This window comes from Antennarius striatus, chromosome 9 (assembly GCF_040054535.1).
Source record: "Antennarius striatus isolate MH-2024 chromosome 9, ASM4005453v1, whole genome shotgun sequence".
Lineage (NCBI taxonomy): Eukaryota > Metazoa > Chordata > Actinopteri > Lophiiformes > Antennariidae > Antennarius > Antennarius striatus.
Window position 1 is genome coordinate 15,658,389 of NC_090784.1, and position 19,053 is coordinate 15,677,441.

General features: G+C 38.9%; 3 protein-coding genes across 3 annotated transcripts; all 3 read left to right on the forward strand.

Annotated features, from left to right (window-relative positions):
- The first annotated feature begins 419 nt into the window (after positions 1–419).
- On the forward strand, positions 420–3,103 carry krtcap2 (keratinocyte associated protein 2). Its single transcript, XM_068323579.1, has 5 exons — positions 420–621; positions 1,704–1,858; positions 2,082–2,145; positions 2,416–2,482; positions 2,598–3,103. Exons 1-5 carry the CDS (start codon positions 618–620, stop codon positions 2,716–2,718), a joined length of 411 nt encoding a protein of 136 aa, XP_068179680.1. The 5' UTR covers positions 420–617; the 3' UTR covers positions 2,719–3,103.
- A 903-nt stretch (positions 3,104–4,006) lies between these two features.
- On the forward strand, positions 4,007–5,600 carry LOC137601410 (protein S100-A1-like). The gene is made up of 3 exons (XM_068323580.1): positions 4,007–4,165; positions 5,083–5,237; positions 5,350–5,600. The coding sequence occupies exons 2-3, from the start codon at positions 5,100–5,102 to the stop codon at positions 5,509–5,511; spliced, it is 300 nt and encodes a 99-aa protein (XP_068179681.1). The 5' UTR covers positions 4,007–4,165; positions 5,083–5,099; the 3' UTR covers positions 5,512–5,600.
- Positions 5,601–15,728: 10,128 nt separating this feature from the next.
- LOC137601724 (collectin-12-like) lies at positions 15,729–17,538 on the forward strand. Its single transcript, XM_068324087.1, has 3 exons — positions 15,729–15,854; positions 16,176–16,303; positions 16,412–17,538. Exons 1-3 carry the CDS (start codon positions 15,845–15,847, stop codon positions 16,742–16,744), a joined length of 471 nt encoding a protein of 156 aa, XP_068180188.1. The 5' UTR covers positions 15,729–15,844; the 3' UTR covers positions 16,745–17,538.
- Positions 17,539–19,053: the final 1,515 nt, after the last annotated feature.

Below are 19,053 nucleotides of genomic sequence, written 5' to 3' on the forward strand. Positions count from 1 at the left end.
CATTAATTTCCCTCAGTACAGGCAGACTTACTCTACATAGTGTTTAGTTAGACATTTGAATGACAGAACTTGTCAGATGGTACTGCTTTTTGGAGCGTCATGGATGGTGCAATATCCAGACTGCCCATACAATATTAATACATTGTCGCAGCATCAGCAGAAAGAAACACTGCACAAGGAATGTAATAAAGTAGTACTGTACACCAATGACCTTTCCAGTGCAATTGCATTATTCATTTGTCTTTTATTCAAAATCAATAACTTATATTCATGTTAATTAATGGTTTTGCTTTGACTCTACGAATTGAGCAGTGAAGAGAGAACATTTAAATCTATGAGGAAAAACTTCCCCATGCACCATGACGTTCAATTTTATTCTATTACCGCCTATTTACAAAAAACATTGTGACAGGCTGAACAAGATCACTTCATTTGACAGAAATCTAACAAGAGGAACCAGCCGTCTTTACCACTCAGGCCCCGCCCACTGGTCCCACCTCGTATTTGGTCCGTGTAGACTGAGTTGCTGTTCCTAGCGCCGGGTCCATTAGCTGTCCTACCGTAATACCACCGAGGCCACGTCATTTTTTGCAAGAAGTCTGATTTAACTTTAAATAATGGGTATGTCCTGCGTACAAAATTTGTCATGTTAGTTGGATTCATTAGGACATTTGCATATTGTTCGGTCTTAGCACTTACGATCAAGCGAGTGAGCTAAGGCTAACCTTTGGAAAGAGGCAACTCTTGGGGAGCCGGATTTTGTGTTGCATGAAGAAGCGTTCCTATGAAAATGTATACGTACCTAACATTACACACTGTGTTACTGGGTTAGCGTCTTTGAGTGTTAAGTTGACAGAATATTTTTGCTGCTAGCGTGCGTTACCTGGTTTAGAGCTTAGTGTAATTTGTCGGAAATAATTTATGAAGGAACACTGACGTGGCCTTAAGTTACACAGTCCTCCATGTCTCAATACAATCGTTAACACGCATAAAGCTAGCAGTAGTTCAACTTGTTAAAAAACATCCATCACAATTTTTTTTTTAACTTTTTGAGTTCATAGACTTCCTTAATTTATAGTAAGTCCTATTTCGTACAGTCTGTGTCCCGATAGGAAATATCCGTATTTCTGATGAGGACCACCGGACTTAAATTCATAAGCGTGGATACAGCAGGAAGCCCGTGCCTTTATTCATTATTTAAATTGTATATAACCAGGGTTAAAATAGCCACGTTTTTATTCATCCCATTTGAAGGTTTTTGATTTGTATCGTTTTATATAATTTATATACTGTATATGTATTGTGTGTATATACACTGTATATATACTATGTATTTACTGCATACTATAATTTTCCCGGTGGTTCGATTCCTGCTCCCGCCCAGTTATCTGGACTGTGAGCTGACAGAGGGAGGTGTCAGCTCACTTCCCGCACTGCCGAGGCGCCCTTGAGCAAGGCGACGTCTCCCTTTACAAGTTGCTCATTTAGGGCACACCAGGAAGGAGATGCCCCCCACTCTACCTCCCACTGCATGCAGGCCCCCTGTGTGTGTGTGTGTGTGTTTGAATATATTCAAATGTATTCAATGTATTGATATGAATAATTGGTCAATATGTTTAAAGTAGATGTTAAAATCATTTCTACTTGCTGGGATATAGATATTTTGTTTTCGCACAATTAAACCTGATTCCTTGGCTTTGCAGCGGTGAACACAGGCACCTCTCTTGTGCTGTCCAGCCTGCTGTCAGTGCTGGTGTTTGCTGGGATGCAGATGTTCAGTAAGCAGCTGGGATCCACTGAGTGGCTCACCATCCTGGGAGGATTCATGGGCTCAGTCCTGTTCATTTGCTCCCTCACTGTATCCTGTTTGTGACTGCGTGAATTAAACTGCTCTTGTAATTCGGTTTTTGAAAATAAACTGCAGGATTTTTTATTTTTTTTGATCTTACGAAATATTGAAGCACAGCTTACATCCTGTTCAGTTTTGTTCTTGTGTAGAAATTCTTCAGTAAAATCAGTTCCAATTTCTAGTTGATTGTATGACAACTCTGAAAAATATTCAACCTTAACATATTTTGCAGGCATTTAATAATCTGGAAAATCTGGTTTTTGGAAAGGGATTCCAAGCAAAGATATTCCCAGAGAGTAAGTAGTGACAAGAATTAAGTAAAATTCCTGTTTTTTAAAATGTCTTCATTGTGTAATATGTCTACTCCAAGTTGCTGAGGCAAACGTTCAGCTCAGTTTACATTAAAACTAAATGTGTGACCATGAACTGCTTAATCACACGTAACCATCTTACTACACAGTAAATCAGTTATTTGATAAATCAACAGTACATGCATTTGATGATGGATTAGGAGTTAATGAACCTTTCAGGCTTTGTTCCTCACTCATATTATTCACTCTCTCCAGTTCTGTTGTGCCTGTGCTTGTCTCTCTTTGCCTCCGGTCTGGTACACCGTGTCTGTGTCACCACATGGTATGTGACCAGCAGATCACAAATACCTGTTTCATCTTTATACAGCACACTTAAAATTTATGCCTGAATGTAGAAAATTTTACAAAACATTTATTTTAATTTCCTTCTTTTCCAGCCTGATATTCTCCCTCTTTGCACTGTACTACATCAACAAAGTGTCTGCTGCCCTCTACCAAGCAGCGGTTCCCACAGTGACACCAGCCAAGGCTACCAGCAAGAGCAAAAGAAAGAACTGATGAATCTTTTGGATCCAGTATGAAGCCAGGTGCTGCTGGCACACCATTTGCATATGTTGCAATAATGTTCTCTGCCCTTAAACCCAATAGCCATATTTTTCAATGTGGTTGGGAAATTCAGTCGGAAAATGACGATTAGGTCATCAACCGCAAATTTTTCATCTTAATAACAACATAGTCCTTTTTTTTTATATACAGTGATCTAGAATTGCATAAAAATGTGTATGACCGTAATAAAACAAGACTAACAACATTCCACAACTCTTCTTCAGGACTTGCACACTGGTTGCAAAGAGATTCATAGATCCCATTGTGTTCTGTGTCAACTGCCCCAAGTTGCATTTTTTTGTTTGTTTATATTTGTAAATTAAACTCTGTGAAAGACTCTGTGTTTATTGGGTGAAATAGTTTGCACATCCTTTTGTTCAGTTGGATATAGCTCTGGTACGATCTGTTGAGGGGTAGAAAATACAGGTTGTTTTTCCCTCATCCACTGGCTCCACATACAGTAAGTAAATCACATTTGTTTGATTTTCACCAGAAGACAACTGCTGGTTTTCCAATGCAGGTGTCCAAGTGACTCCAGGCCCTTGGAGGTCTTACGAACTTGGATGGATTTAGACCAAATATGTATCTGACCGAACGCGTAATGCACTGCACACATCTAAGGTCATTTTTCAGTGAAATGAAAGAATCAATGAGAGCATGAACATATTTTAACTAAGATTTTTGACATTGTTGCTTTTGGGTGTCCAGCATCTACATTTCTTGCATTTTAAATTCAGACAGATGTTTTGGTTGCGAAAGATGTATAGGAATACTGGATTTACACGGCTGTTGTCCTATGAGATAGATCAATAAATACATACTTTTATTGATCCCAGACTGGGAAATTCACAAATGTGTTGTTTCCTTCATTTAAATGTGTTGTTTTCCTCATTTAGTTCATACTTCTAACAAAACAAAAACGAATAGGATATCTCAAACACAGAAAGAATGAAAATTAAAGTGATGTTTTAGGTTTAATTTCCTTTGTGTCAAATCCGTTAGATTTTGAACTTTTGTTGAAAACATTCCGCAATTCATGTAGAGGACAAACGTTTCTTATCATAAAATATGATGTTATGAAAGATTGGATCGGGAACGTATTGGTTCTACACTCAAAATATTACATAAGTAGAAAATAATTTGGCTCACAACGGTTCAATGTAGAAATTAAACATTACACTGAAGTTCAGAACACCCGAGCAAAGAGAGCGATCCAGGGCAGGGATGGTGTTTGCACATGGGTTCCACGTCATTCGTTCCTACTCTCTGCTGGTATCTGTATCCCTCCCATCACACTGGGCGTTGCCCCGCTGTCCATAAATACTTGGATAAACTTTCAGTGAGCTCCCGCACCCTTCACGGTTCATCCCAAGACAACAGTATCTGCCTCTGCGTCCTGGTAAGTCCTCTCAAATCACGGATCGTCCGCTTCTCTTGTTTCCAACGTTGAGACGCGCTTTGGTAGAAATTTGCTTGGAAACAAAAGTCCACATTTCGCGATGAAAACGAAGGAGTTATGGTAAAATGTGGTACATGTTAGTTCGACGCGGGTGTCTAAATGCAAAAACTGTTTTGTTTTGTTTTTTTTCCAACGTTTTTCATGGGTTTTCCTCATTTTTCTCTTGGGTGGGTTTGGGCGTCATTGGCGCATTACGCAGCAGTTTCCACCGCAGACATGTAGCCGCTCGCCCTCTGTTTGTCATCTCAAGGTTCTGGACGTCTCGTTTTTGAAACTCTTCCTACAAATGATCAGTGGAAAGGAAAGGCATGCGAAGAGTGGGAGCTGTGAGATAAGGTTTTTAGGTTTTATGCCAGGAAAAAAAAAAAAAAACGTTTGAAAACCAGAGAATTCACTCAGAGCGCCAGTAAAACCAACACCCACATCCTGACTTAACAATGTGTTTGCTTTGGCCGTAGTCTGCTCATTGGTGGAAAGGCCACTCAGAACAGTTACCTCAGGACAGCATGAAAAATATTACATTTCAGGAAGATTTGAATCATAAATTACAGTTAATCATACACTAATGTTCACAAAATTATTTAATAATAATTAAATATATGTATTTAACAAGTGATGACATTGAATATACAGGGTAGTGTAAAAAAAATGGCTGCAGGCTCATGGTTCAATAAAGATCTAAGCCTATTTAACTTCTAATATTGGGTAAATAAACTAAGTTTCACTCTTCATACTCAACTGCGTGTAAAATACCGATACGGCTCAGTAGCTTCCTGTACTTATCAGATAAGTGAAGAAGACAATGAAGACCTATGTCCTGTGATTTTGACACCCAGATTTGTCTTTCCTGCTTTCAGCACCTGTCTCTGCAGACATGACTGCTTTGGAGAAATGCATGGAGTCCCTCATTGTCATTTTCCACCGCTATGCTGTTCAAGATGGTGATGGGAAGACATTAAGCAAAAGAGAACTGAAAAAGCTAATTGACGAAGAGCTACCCAGCTTCATTAAAGTAAGTATATTCCACCCTCCTATATGTACACGTATGATTAATCTACCCCCAATACCCATGACTCATCCATCTTCCTTAAATTAGCATCCTAACCTTGTTGCTGCTTTTGCAGGCCCAGAAGAACACTCAAACAGTGGAGTGCATTATGAAGGATTTGGACCTCAACAAAGATGATAAATTGGATTTTGAAGAGTTTCTCCCCCTCGTTGCAGGCCTTGCGCTGGCCTGTGAAAAGTGTTACAACCTCCACGAGAAGAAGGGAAAGAAGCAATGAGCAAATGCTAATGCTGAATTTTTTTTTAGTATGATGCAACACAATGTGTGCCAGATTCAAAAATAAAAACTACTGTTGATAAAATTCAACCCTTTTATGTTTCTTACTCTTTAATATGTTACAAAAAAACCATTGACCAGTTCACATAAGAGATCTCCTCTGGATCCATAACTTGATCAAGAGTCAATAAATTACATAATCTTAGAAGAATCGAGAAGTTTGTATCTGAATGGGTCCTGATAGATGAAATAAAGTGATCATTCAAATGTGTATATTTGTCCTGTTAGCTCACCCAAGTGACAGCTTTTTATATGAATTATGAACACCCCTATTGGGACATAATGTAAATGATATATGTAATATGAGGGGGATACTACAAGACAGCTATTTGGAAAATTTAACACGTTTATTTTTCTGTTTCCATGGCACTAACTCTGGCTGTAAAAGTGAACTTGAATGATTTAAGTGTTAAACGTACAACAAAATATTCAAAAGCCTTTCAGCTTCACCAAAAATACTAAATAAATGTAGAGGACACCTTCAAGAGTCTTCAGCAGACACGCTTCTCATGTCTCCATGGACTCACAACCAGGTCCGTGAGGCCGCAAACATAACGGAGAGAGAGAGTGCCATCACTTTGATCCAAAACAACCTGAAGGATGAGCTCTCTCCCTGGCACAAGCCCCAGACACACCCACACTCCTCCTAGTCTTCAATAAATGGTCCACATGAGGAGTTATGCCAAATATATCTTTTGCCAATTGTAAATTAAGATCTTTGTGTTTCAGTTGAGTAAAGGTTTTGGAAATGGCCTACAGAGAGGACAAGATTCATTTTGGGCAATCTGAAGCTTAGTGGATGGATCACAAGCATATGAGGGAGAAAGGCCCATGAAAGTATGAGAGTTGTCAGTTTTTTGGTTCAAACTTCAACCATTGGCTTGATTTTTTAAAATAAATTTAAATATTGTGTGACTTGCACTGTTGCAATGATCAATTTCATAATAGTCAGACTCACTGCAATCTTTGTAAAATACAGAAGTTGATCATGCTTTACGGTTTTCAAATAGACTTTAAAGCCATTTGTGCAATCAGATAACATCTACCGGTATTTTTCCTCCTCTTCATTCCAGTGTTGCTGAAATCAATACAGACATTATTTAGATGCTAGATATTAAATAGAATGAATGAAATCTGTTTGTTCAAATGTGTAAGACTCCACAATGAGATTCAATTTCTTACTGTAAAAGAGATTTTATAGTCCAACATATGTGTGATACAGGTCAACACGCTTGTGACACACCTGGAACCAGCGGAGTGTTTTCTGCATGGGTTCATACGGTTATGTAAAGTCCACCAACATGCATTGTACATATGAAGAATTCTCAAGACATTCAAAAATACATGTTTTGCATTTTTGTAATATGTGGATCATTTTGACGGTCATTTTATAAGTAGCTCGCATGCTGGAAAAAAATGTGAGCACCTCTGCTGTAGATCCCTGATGTCGAAGAGCCCCAGGTTCAGTCGATAATAATAATAATGTTCAGGTCGTCACGTGATCCATTAAATTTAGCAGCACTTCCGGCTTGCGCATTAAATCGATCCACTGCATGTCGGCAGTCTTCTCTCGTGTGACTTGCGGAATACTGATTTCGCTCCAGTGTCACAAACACCGCTGCTCGTCGTAAAATACCGATGAAGATCGACCTAATCTGTTAAAATATCTTGTGCTGCTGAAAATTACGTGGACTAGCAGTTGTCTGAAATGCCTGAATCTGGTTGGATGAGAAAGAATTAAGCTTTGTGGCTCTTAGTAAATGCTCTGAATGCTCCTTTGGGCACATTCAAGTCAGGTGTTTGCCTGGAATCCTCGCTTTTCTTTTCACGAACCGTGTGAGCGCCCTCTGCTGTTGAACACAAGGGTAGCGTCTTTTGGAAGTGATGTTTCCTTGCACCGACCACTAGGTGTCACTTGTAGGAAGCAGTGCGTTTGCTTTAACTGACCACTAGATGTCAGTAAAGTCTTGAGAACCATTTAGCAAGTCAAGGCAGAATCTTGGAAACATTAGGTACTTCTTCCAAATGCATTTACCGTGTATTCTGAGGTAAAAATGGGCAATTTTTCAGCAAAGTTTTTGAGTTTGTACATTTGAAAGGAATAGCATAAAAAAATAAAAGCAACACTTTTAATTTTGGCTCCATTTCACATGCATACTGAAGGAATATCCCCCTCAAATCTTGTTCAAAAATTTGGTTAAAAGTCCCACATTATACTCTTTTTAATTAATTTCATACAGCTGTCAGACGTCCAACTACACTGCATTTCCATGTATTGCCCCAAACTAATCAATGGTACCGAATTTCTACTGTCATAAAGTTGCTGAAATGAGCTCATTGGAGAACAGGCTGCTAATCTGGGCTGATCATCAAATGTGAATGAGTTCTCTCTGTCAACGCCTGCTACACGCCCCTGTTTTTGTGGAGCACCTGAGCCATGGCACCTTAAAAGACATCAGCGGAGGAGATAACAGATGAGCATGGACAGGAGATGATAACAGCTGTGTCTTCCAACAGTCCTCAGACAATGAGGAGGAGACAAGGCTGAGACACATTTTCTCCCACCCCTGAACACCTGTTGTTAGCTCTGGTAGCGTCATCTTGACCAAGGACATCCAACAGAACACACATACATAGACATTGGACTGAAGACATAACTCGCACACACATCTGCCCTCTGCTCTTACCTGTCATGTGACTGGTGTTACATGTGTGCTACTACATGTCACAAATAAGGGGCTTTTGTTTGCCAGTCCTGCCACTAGACTGAAGTACAGTATATTCAGTTGAATTGAGAAATACGTCCATCCATTCATCAACCGCTTATCCAGAGCCGGGTGGTGGAGGAAACAACCTCAGCAGGGATGCCCATTCTACCCTCTCCTGTTGCACCTCTTCCAGCTCTTCCAGGGAGATCCTGATGCATTCTCAGGCCAGCAGGGAGACATAGTCTCTCCAGCGTGTCCAAGGTCTTCCCCGGTGCCTCGTCCCGTCAGGACATGCCCTGAACAACTCCCCAGGGAGGCGTCCAGGGGGCATCTGAAACAGATGCCTGAGCCACCTCAGCTGGCTCCGGTCAATATGAAGGAGCAGCCGCTCTAGTCCAAGTTCCTCCCTGGCGACTGAGCTCTTCATCTCTAAGGGTGGACCCAGCCACTTTACAGAGGAAACTCCTTTCAAACCTTTGTATCCTGGATCTTATCCTTTCTCTCATGACTCAAAGCTCATAACCATAGGTGAGAGTAAAAACACAAATGATCCCAAATTGTCTAGAAAAATTAAAAAATGATGCATATGGAAGGCTGTTTCATGAAAGACGAGAAGGCAAACACTATGTCTATGCTCCAAGCAGAAAACCCAGTATGTATTTTGTGTTATGGGAAGGTGTCTGTTGTCAAAGAGTATGACCTGCATACTTTTCGACACTTAACACAAAGCTAAGTATGCCAAATTTTGCCTTCGAGAAAAACAACAAATTTTCCAACAGTCAAAAGGAAAACTAGAATCGCAAGTGAGTTCACAAAAGCAGGAATGGTTGGACTAATAGATAGATAGATAGATACTTTATTAATCCTGGAGGATATTGTACATATCCACTGCTCAGGCATTACATCACGAATAAATACTGGATTAAACACCAGGAGATAAAGAAACACTGACATCACAGGACATACAACAAGACATACACTAACAGACACATGCAGCAGGTTAACTTATCAGAAAGTATGTCTGTAGACAGAATTTATGAATCCTGGCCCATTTACCAGGTTTTTCCAGAAGTACTTGATTTAGTCGATGTGGATGACTGAGAACCTACACAAGACATCCAAAAGTACTTGTTTTTCTTCATTTTTTTGTGAATGAACATGATCATTGTTCTTCCCTTGTATAGAGAATCTTATTGTGCTCTACAGGTAATATGGCCAACTGCCTAGAATTTTTGAGTGAATGTTTATAAATGTATGAGAATGTAAGAAAAAAATTTACATTCATGTGAAAACTTTGCTATTTAGTAATTTTGTTTACTGTACTTTCACAGCTAAGATGAGGCACACACGTATTTTACATTTATTATGGAATTTTTTCGGTTACTTGGTAAACAGGTTTTAACATGTTGGGGGGGCTATATGTCCACTATTTAAGAGACGTTTTTTCCCCTCAGTCTGCCACTGGTTTGAATCACTGACAACACAAACATGGAACCTGAAACTGGTGAGTGATAGTGATACACAAGATCTCAGGGAAGATATATTTGTGGAAGGAAAGAGCAGCAACAATGAAGTAAATTGTGATGCAGAACTTACAATATTGAAATGTTTATTATTTCCTACTAAAACCTCAAGCTATTGATGTTGAATGTACACTTTTATAACTTATGAAAATATGATGTACTTCAGAATATTTATTCTGTTATTTATTAAGTTATTAACCTACAGCCTGTCTATTTTTTTTTTTTTAATTACTTGCTTTTTTGCACATATTAATCAACAGTACTGTTCCACAGCTTCAGATATAGCCCCTTTGGACCAGGTTATTTTAAATATGGTGGAGATATTTATGGAGAATGCTACCAAAAACAAGATTCATAAGGACAAGCTGCCTGAGCTGCTGAATTCAGCGATAACAAGTACTGAGTTGACAGTAAGAGAATTAAATCACTCACAAATGATATTCACATCTTTAAAGAAAGCGTTGATTGTCCTGCTACTTGTTCAGAGCTCATATGCTAAATGGAACCTTGTATTTTCAGGAAAAACTCAAACCAGATGAGATCACCAGAGCCATTGAAAATTTGGGAAAAAAAGAAGATGACGACAAAATCGATTTCATAGAGTTCAGCAGATGCGTGACTATCCTGGCCAAAAGATACTTTCATATGAAGATAGGCAAGGTGATGAAGGGCGAGGAGGGTAACAAGGGTGACAAGGGCAAGGTGGACAACGAGGTTGATGAGGACGACAAGGGCTGCAAGGGCTGCAAGGACAAGAAGGATGCCGAGGGTGACGAGGGTGACAAGTGTGACAATGGCGGCAAGGGCAAAGGCCAAAAGAAAGACAAAGATGGAGAAAAGGATGGCAAACAAGAAGAATAGGATGAAAAAACAAATCTTAACTACCATCCTTAAGATATTCACTCTACCAGCTTGTATTTCAAAGTTTTTAATGCATTTACAGTATAGATACTGCCAAACTTGTAATTGAATGATGATGGGCATTCTGGTCCACTATGAAAGCTGTTGTTTAAAATGCAAAAGTTGATATTCTCTGTAACACAGTTTGAAAGCTCTATTCCATGAATACTTCCTAAAATAAATTCCATATAAATCTGTTGTTGCTGTATTGATGGAAATGACTGGTCCTGTCTTTTTCATGTCCTAAAAATGATATTTCTGTATTTCCTCTCTTTGCGTCTTTTTGTACCAACTTTGTTATCACTGAGATGGGGGGGAAATGTGAGGTATTCATTCCACTAAGCAAAGTAAATTAATTTCTTAGTCAACTACCATAACTTACTCCATGATCTTTGATCCAAGTAATGATTGTTTTCAGTTGTTTGAGATTCAACCTTATAAGATTACCTGATCTGGATGAGTGAGAATCTCTACCAAAAACTTCCCCCACTGCGCACACACACACACACACACACACACACATACAAATTAAGCAAAGATTTCATGTCATTAAAAAAATAATTCTGTATTTTCTTTATTGAATATTTGGAGGGGTGGCACGATGGCACAGTGGGTAGTGCAATCACCCCACACCTTGAAGGTTTGAGTCCTTTCTGTGTGGAGTTTGCATGTTCTCCCCGTGTCTGCGTGGGTTCCGTCCAGGGTCTCTGGCTTCCTCCCACCACCAAAAACATGCACTTCAGGTGAATTGATTCTTCCAAATCGCCCGCAGCTTTGAGTGTGTGCATGACTAGTTGTCTTTTGTGTGGCTGCGGCGAGTGGCGCTGGCATCGCTCCGAGTGTCCCAAGCCTCTCTCTCCTAAGTCAGCTGGAGAAGTCTCCAGCAACCCCCCGTGACCTGAAAAAGTGGAAAAAGTGGGTAAGAAGATGAACAAATGAATAAGTATTTATTATTTCTAATTAATAGATCAATCAGTTTATACTGTTGTGTGTGCTATAATTGTAATGGCAATCCTTCTGGTCCGGTACTCCACATTACCATCACTATTAAGCAGTCCCTTGGCAATGAGCTTGACACTTAAAGAATTTTCCAAGGCAGTAGCTCTGTTCAAAAACTTTACTTGAAAAAGTAAAAACAAAGTTACAAAATTCTTTCATAGGCACATTGTCAAAAAACTGTCTTGCTCCATAGGCTGCTTAACCTGGTCTGATGGCTGTGATGTCACTAGCAGCATCATTAAAGGAGCATTTACATGTTTTTAAAGGAAAGCTACCAAAATATCATTAACAATATCAATATGGCTCTTACAATAGTGATAAGGGCCACCAGCATGCTGGGTGCTTTTCATACAGTGTAAAATAATCCTGCAAGAGGGCGTTTCACAGAATGTTCACAATTAAATGTGCTACTATATTTAGTTTATGAACTACTACTGTCAGCTCTGACACCTTAGGGTGTGTCAGCCAGACAATGATGTGATGATGGCTGTGGGGAAGGGTGAATGCAGAAAATGATGAGTTATGATAATATTGCTGTATGTTTGAAATTGGATGTGTTACTCTGTTTGGTTCTCAACTCTGCGTCATATAGCGCCGTGTTCTGACTGGCTTGCAGTATGTCATAATCAACTATCTTTGAAAGAGTTAACTTATCAGAAAGTGTGAGTTTGTAGACAGTATAAATGTATACTGGCTCGTTTACCAGGTTTTTCCAGAAGTACTTGATTTCCTTGACGTGGATGACTGAGAATTTGCAAAAGACATTCAGAGGTAATTGTTTTAGTGTTTGTTCGTCTTCATTTTTTTGGAATCCTGGTGAATGCACATGATCATTTTTCTTCTTATATCCTGTTCTTCCCTTATGTGGCGAATCTGATTGTGTTCTACAGGTAATAAGGCAAAGTGGAAGACAGTATTGAAAAGTGTGATTTGCCCCATGAAAGGGACTTGGTAGCAGAGAAGAGAGGAGGCAACAAGGAGGAAAGACACTGCCTAGACTTTGTTGCATGGAAGTTTATAATTGTATGAGAATGAAATAAAAAATTTTAAATCCATGTGAAAACTTTGTTTCTTAGTCATTTAATTTACTTTCACATGACAACAACATTATCAGCTAAGATGATACACACATGTATTTTACATTAATTATGGAATATTTTCTCTAGATATTGGTATGCTTGGTAAGTGGGGGAATGTGAGCCGAGTTAAAGTACATAGCTGTGTGCATAGTTGTGTGCATATAGTTCAGTCTTAACCGTGTGTGTCGACTATTTAAGGGCGTTTTTCTCCTCAGTCTGTCACCAGTCTCAGTTTGAACAGCTGATAACACAAACATGGCAACTGGTAAGTAATGATCTCCGGGGAGATATATTTGTTGAAGGAAAGAGCAGCAGCAATGAATTAAATAATGATGCAGAACTTACAAATTTTGAAATTCTTGTATATCTCACCTGGCTTTACTAGGCACTGAAAAGAATAGGAGAAAGCTTTATTATCTACTACTAAAAACTGAAGCTGTTGATAGTGAATGTGTACTTTTAAATCTTATGAAAATATAATGGTTGTTCAGAATAGTTCAAGTTATTTACTTGCAGCCTCTCTGTCTTCTAAAATTTTTAAATTATAGCCCGTTTGGACCAGGTTATTTTAAACATAGAGAAGATTTTTACAGAGAATGCTACCGAAAACAAGATACCTAAGGAAAGGCTGCCTGAGCTGCTGAATTTAGAGATAAAAAGTACTGAGTTGACGGTAAGAGAATTAAATCAATCACATATGATATTCACATCTATAGGTAAAACGTTGATTGTCTTGGTTCTTGTTTAGTGCTCATATGCTTAATGGGAACTTGCATTTTTCAGGAGAAACTCAAACCAGAAGAGTTCACCAGAGCCATTGATAAATTGGAAAAAAAAGGGGCCGATGAGATCGACTTCAAGGAGTTTGTTCAGTGCGTGACTATCCTGGCCAAAAGATACTACAATATTAAGAATGGCAAGATACAGAAGGGCGAGAAGCGCAACAAGGGCAACAAGGGTGGCAAGGGAAAGAAGGACGACGAGGGTGACGAGGGCGAGAAGGGCGAGAAGGGCAAAAAGGGCAAAAAGGGCAAAGGTAAAGGTAAAGGCAAAGATGGAGAAAAGGACAGCGAACCAGAAGAATAGGATGATAAAAAATAATCTGAACTACCATCCTGAAGACATTTACTGTACCAGCTTGCATTTTAATTTTTTAATGCATTCACAGGCTGTTGTTTAGAATGTGAAAGCATGTGATGCCAGTTTTCTCTGTAACATGGTTTGAAAGCTTTTTTCAGTGAATTCGTCTTCAAATAAATTCCACCAAAAATGGTTTGTACTCAATCAGTGGAAATGTCTGGTCCTGTCTTTTCAACACTACGGGGTTTGGGTATTTGGAGGTGCTGATCCCAATTCTTTGGTTCTGTGATTCCTTGCTTGCTTGTTTTGTTAATAATCCAGCAAATCCTTCAGCCTTCTAACTCTGCCACCAGAGGACGCTTCAACCCAGGAAACCCTGCCAATCTTCTTACTTTTCCTAAAGGTTGGAATTTGCAATTCCTATTTGTAATTAATAGATCAATCAGTTGCTACAATTGTGTGTACTAAAGTGATGTTATAAGGGCCTCCATGATGCTGGGCGCTTTCATACAGTATAAATTTTTCCCATAGGAAGACGTTTCACAGAATGTTCAAAATTAAATGTGCTGCTATTTTTCATTTATGAAACGGTAAGGCATCAGATCAGTTGTATTTTTAGCTCCTTCCATATTTCCAAAATCATTGTTCGGATTTGTACTTTTGTTGTTGATATTTGTGATCACCCCTCGACTAGAATATACAACATTAACTGATATCAAAACATCAGAACGCAATGGATTTCTCGACAGCTCAGTAATTACTTTCTGTAACTTGATTTTTGCTTATTAGCCGATGTTAATCAATCTTCTTGGAAGAGTTTCAGCCAGACGATAATTTTTTTTCAGCTCCATTTCTCCAAAATATATGATGGCTGTGAGGGAGGGTGAATACAGGAATGACTTAGTTCTGATAATATTGCCATATATTTGAAATTCAATCTAAGCAGCACTTTGTTCTGACTGGCTTGCAGTCCTGTCAAAATCAGCCTTTTTGAAAAGGTTAACTTATCAGAAATCGTAAGTTTGGAGACAGTATTTATAAAACTCAGAAGTACTTGATTTAACCTCAGCTGGATGACTGAGAACCTACACAAGACATTCAGAAGTACTTGTTTCTCTTCTTTTTTTGTGAATGCTGATGAAAAATGCTGAAAAACCTCTATTTCCTAATACTTTCTATAACTTTTACTCCACTGTGTTCATTCCACTCTTGCGTGACTAAGAGCTTTTGCGTTGTTTGGTGCAGAATTACACTGCAGAACTAAACAACCTCCAATGCGCTTAAACCTCAACCAGGGACTTAGTAATCACAACACGTGATCATTCTTCCTGTCCTGTTCCTCCCATTGTGTGGAGAATCTGACTGTGTTCTACAGGTAATATGGCCAAGTCGACAACATTGTTGAAAAGTGTGATGTGTCCTATGAAAAAGACATGGTAGCAGGTAAGAGAGGGGGCAAAAAGAAGAAAAAAACTGCCTAGAAATTGCTGAGTTGAAGTTTATAATTATATGGGAATGTAAGAAAAAAGTCTAAAGTTCATGTGCAAACTTTGTTTTTTCATAGGTAGTTTATCAAATTGCACAAAAAACTGAAGCAGTGATAGTCTCAATGTACAAATTCGAAAACATTTACAATACTGAAAAGGACTATTTCAGGACACAGACACCCAAACACACAGACACCCAAACACACACACTCATGCACGCACACACACATATGGCTTCCACATTATTTGTTAAGATGAGGACCATACTGTATGTAATTTATATTTATAATCGAATTTTTTTCCTGCAGATATTTACTTGCTATGCTTGGTAAACAGGTTTTGGCTGTTGGGTGTGTGTGAGCTGATTGATTGTCTAGGTGCGGTGTGCATAGTTGTGTGTGTGTATAGTTATTACTGTAAGTGTGTGTCTACTCTTTAAGAGGCGTTTTTCTCCTAAGTTTTCAACCAGTCTCAGTTTGAACGGCTGATAACACAAACATGGCAACTGGTGAGTAATGGAGATATATAAGATATCAGATATATTTGTCGGTGGAAAGAGAAGCAACAATCAATTAAATTATGATGTAATATTAAAAATGATTGAATATATGTCATCTGCCTTTACTATGCACCGAAAGGAATGCAATTGAAAGCTTTATCATCTACTAAAAAAAACTCAAGCTGCTGATGTCAACTTTTGTGTCTTAAGAAAATATGATGGTAGTTCGGAATATTTGAAGTTATTTACCTCCAGCCTGTATATCTTTACATTTTTATTTTCTTTTTGCTCATATTAATCAACAGTCATTTTCTATACTGACACATATAGGCAACTTGGACCCGGTTATTTTAGGCTTGGTGAAGGTATTCACGGACAATGCCAATGAGGACGGCAAAATTGAAAAGGATAACCTGCAAGGGGTGCTGGATTCAGCGATAAAAAGTACTGAGTTGATGGTAAGAGAATTAAATCACTCACAAATGATATTCACGTGTTCAAATGAACTGTGATTGTCCTGCTTCTTGTTCAGTGCTCATATGCTTAATGGGGCATCGCATTTTCAGGAAAAGCTCAAACCAGATGAGATCACCAGAGCCATTGAAAATTTGGACAAAAAAAAAGACGAGGACGGCAAGATCAACTTCAAGGAGTTTACTCAGTGTGTGAATACCCTGACTAAAAGATACTACAATATTACTACAGGCAAGGGGAAGAAGGGTGAGAAGGGCGAGAAGGGCAACAAGGGAAACAAGGGCAAGAAGGGTGAGAAGGGCGAGAAGGGAGAGAAGGGTGAGAAGGGCGAGAAGGGTGAGAAGGGCGAGAAGGGTGAGAAAGGAAAAAGGGGCAAAGACCGTAAGAAAGGTAAAGATGGAGATAACAGCGAACCAGAAGAATAGGATGAAAAATCTTAACTACAATCCTTAAGACATTCACTGTAGTAGCTTGTATTTCTTGTTCTTCTTGTATTTGGTCCACTATGGAGGCTGTTGTTTAAAATATGAAAGCATGTGATGTTACTGTTCTCTGTAACATGGTTTGAAAGTCAAGTCAAAAAGTCAAAGTCAAAGTCAGCTTTATTGTCAAATATACCATATATGCACGACATACAGCACAGATGAAGTTGCAGTCCTCTCTGACCCACGGTAGACAGTACAACACAGGCAGGACACACAGACAGTAAAACACAGACAGTACACCGGACAGTACAGCACAAATGTATTAGAGAAACACAAGGGATGGCTAACATCTCTATACACTCTAATCTCATAGGGGAAGTGACGTGTGCGCAGTCCCTGAGTTGATGGGGGGAGGGAGAAATAGGTAGTCAAACAGCTCTATTCAGTCAATTCTTCATGGAATAAAATTCCACCTAAATCTGTTTGTGCTCTATTGATGGAAATGTCTGGTCCTGTCTTTTGAACACTATTGGATTCAAGCCCCCCATAAATTAAGCAAATTCCATGTCATAAAAATAATATTTCTGTATTTCCTCTTTTTGTATAACTTGAGGTATTCATTCCAGTAAGCAAGATGAATAAATTTCTTAGTCAGCTACCACAACTTACTCCATAATATTTTATCCAAGCGATTATGTTTGTCAGTGTAAGAGTTTCAATCTTGTACGATTATCTGACCTGTATGAGTGAGACTCTCTGCAAAAAAAAATGTCAAATAAACAAATTAAAACTGCTTGATGGCAGGATTTCCTCAGCAAAACTTTGACCTCATCTCCTCTTTCTTGAACCAGAGCTGTCAATCACAGCCTGTCCTTTTCTTTTCTGATATAGAAGAAGAAATAATTCTACATTTATACATCAGGAGAGGATCATGAGATTCTACTTCATTTCCTTAACGACTACTTCTTAAAAATATACCTTTGTTACGTCCATTACTGAAGGAGACAAAACTATGTATTTAAAATGTTCGAACAATTTAGGTGCTTCACCTGTCACCCTGTAGAAGTTTGATGGACCCTCCATCAACTGTGGCAGGAAGAGGTCCAAAAAGGACAAATCACAGCACCAGTGACTGACAGTGAAGATACAGGGGTTTGAAAGCTATTGTTTTAATACCCCCAAGATACAGAGACCGAATTACTGTATACTTTTTGTGTAACACTCTTGAATTAATTATGTCATGTGCAAACAGATAAATTACTTAACTTAGCCATCAAGTTGAAGAACTGAGCAAAATTGTAACATTCAGCATAATTGTGCTTATATTTCTTCATTAAATAATCATTAGAGTCATTGATGGACTTACATTGTGTTTGTTGTGCCCAATAAAAATCCCGTCAGATGTTTAAATAAAGTTTAATGACTCGTTAGCTCAGGAAAGAACTTTGAACTTAGCTGAATGCTGCTCCCATAAAAAACATATCAGCTTAAGAACAGGTTCTGCCGGTTTGCAAGATGCACTGACAAACAATGACATGTTATTCAAGAAGAGCAAAGAACAGTCAACTGGTCTTGCTCAAGTTTTGTTCAAGACGTTTAACTTTACCATTACATATGGGAGTCGCTGTCCTGCCCACCCTCGTGTGAGCTGTTATGGTGAGCTACCCTCAGATGTGGTTGCTATGGTTTCTGGGGATGGAGGTTAATGCTGTTGTAGGTGGCAGGGTGAATGGTAACAAGACTTATTATCTTGGAGGTTTCAGTCTTTTTTGTTGGTTTGTTACCTCTTCCAATAGAATTATAAATATATGAACTCTGTATACACCAGTCAGAACTGAAATAGGCTCGTTGATGAGAGGTGGAACATCTTCAACCAACCTAAAACAAGTTCAGTTGATTCTTTATTACTCTTCTTAAATTACCTCGACCTTTATTTACTTAACCAACAAAAAGATGAGTGTGTGTGTGTGTGTGTGTGTGTGTGTGTGTGCGTGCGTGCGTGCGTGCGTGCGTGTGTGTGTGTGTGTGTGTCTGCCATCAGGGAATACAATATGTTTGTCTTTCTGTCATGGGAGATGTTTTATTTGTTGAGGCTGAATAAATTAGTACATAATTTTTATTTGTGATGTCATCAGTTTGGTGGGTAGTTTACTGTGCTTGGTTTATTTGCCCTCCTGGCTAAGAGCTGAGACTCTGCCTTTGCTCTGACTCACAAACCCATCCCCTTCTGTCTATTCCTAACTGTGATGATTCTTTTGTCATGTGAACAGCCACACAAAGACACATTTCTACTGCGCTAATACATATTC

Coding starts and splice junctions, on each gene's coding strand:
- krtcap2 (XM_068323579.1), top strand. Junction 2,146..2,415: donor AGCAAAGATATTCCCAGAGA/GTAAGTAGTGAC, acceptor CACTCTCTCCAG/TTCTGTTGTGCCTGTGCTTG. Junction 2,483..2,597: donor CGTGTCTGTGTCACCACATG/GTATGTGACCAG, acceptor CTTCTTTTCCAG/CCTGATATTCTCCCTCTTTG.
- LOC137601410 (XM_068323580.1), top strand. CDS start 5,100: ATGACTGCTTTGGAGAAATGCATGGAGTCCCTCATTGTCATTTTCCAC. Junction 5,238..5,349: donor AGCTACCCAGCTTCATTAAA/GTAAGTATATTC, acceptor CTGCTTTTGCAG/GCCCAGAAGAACACTCAAAC.
- LOC137601724 (XM_068324087.1), top strand. Junction 16,304..16,411: donor TAAAAAGTACTGAGTTGATG/GTAAGAGAATTA, acceptor TCGCATTTTCAG/GAAAAGCTCAAACCAGATGA.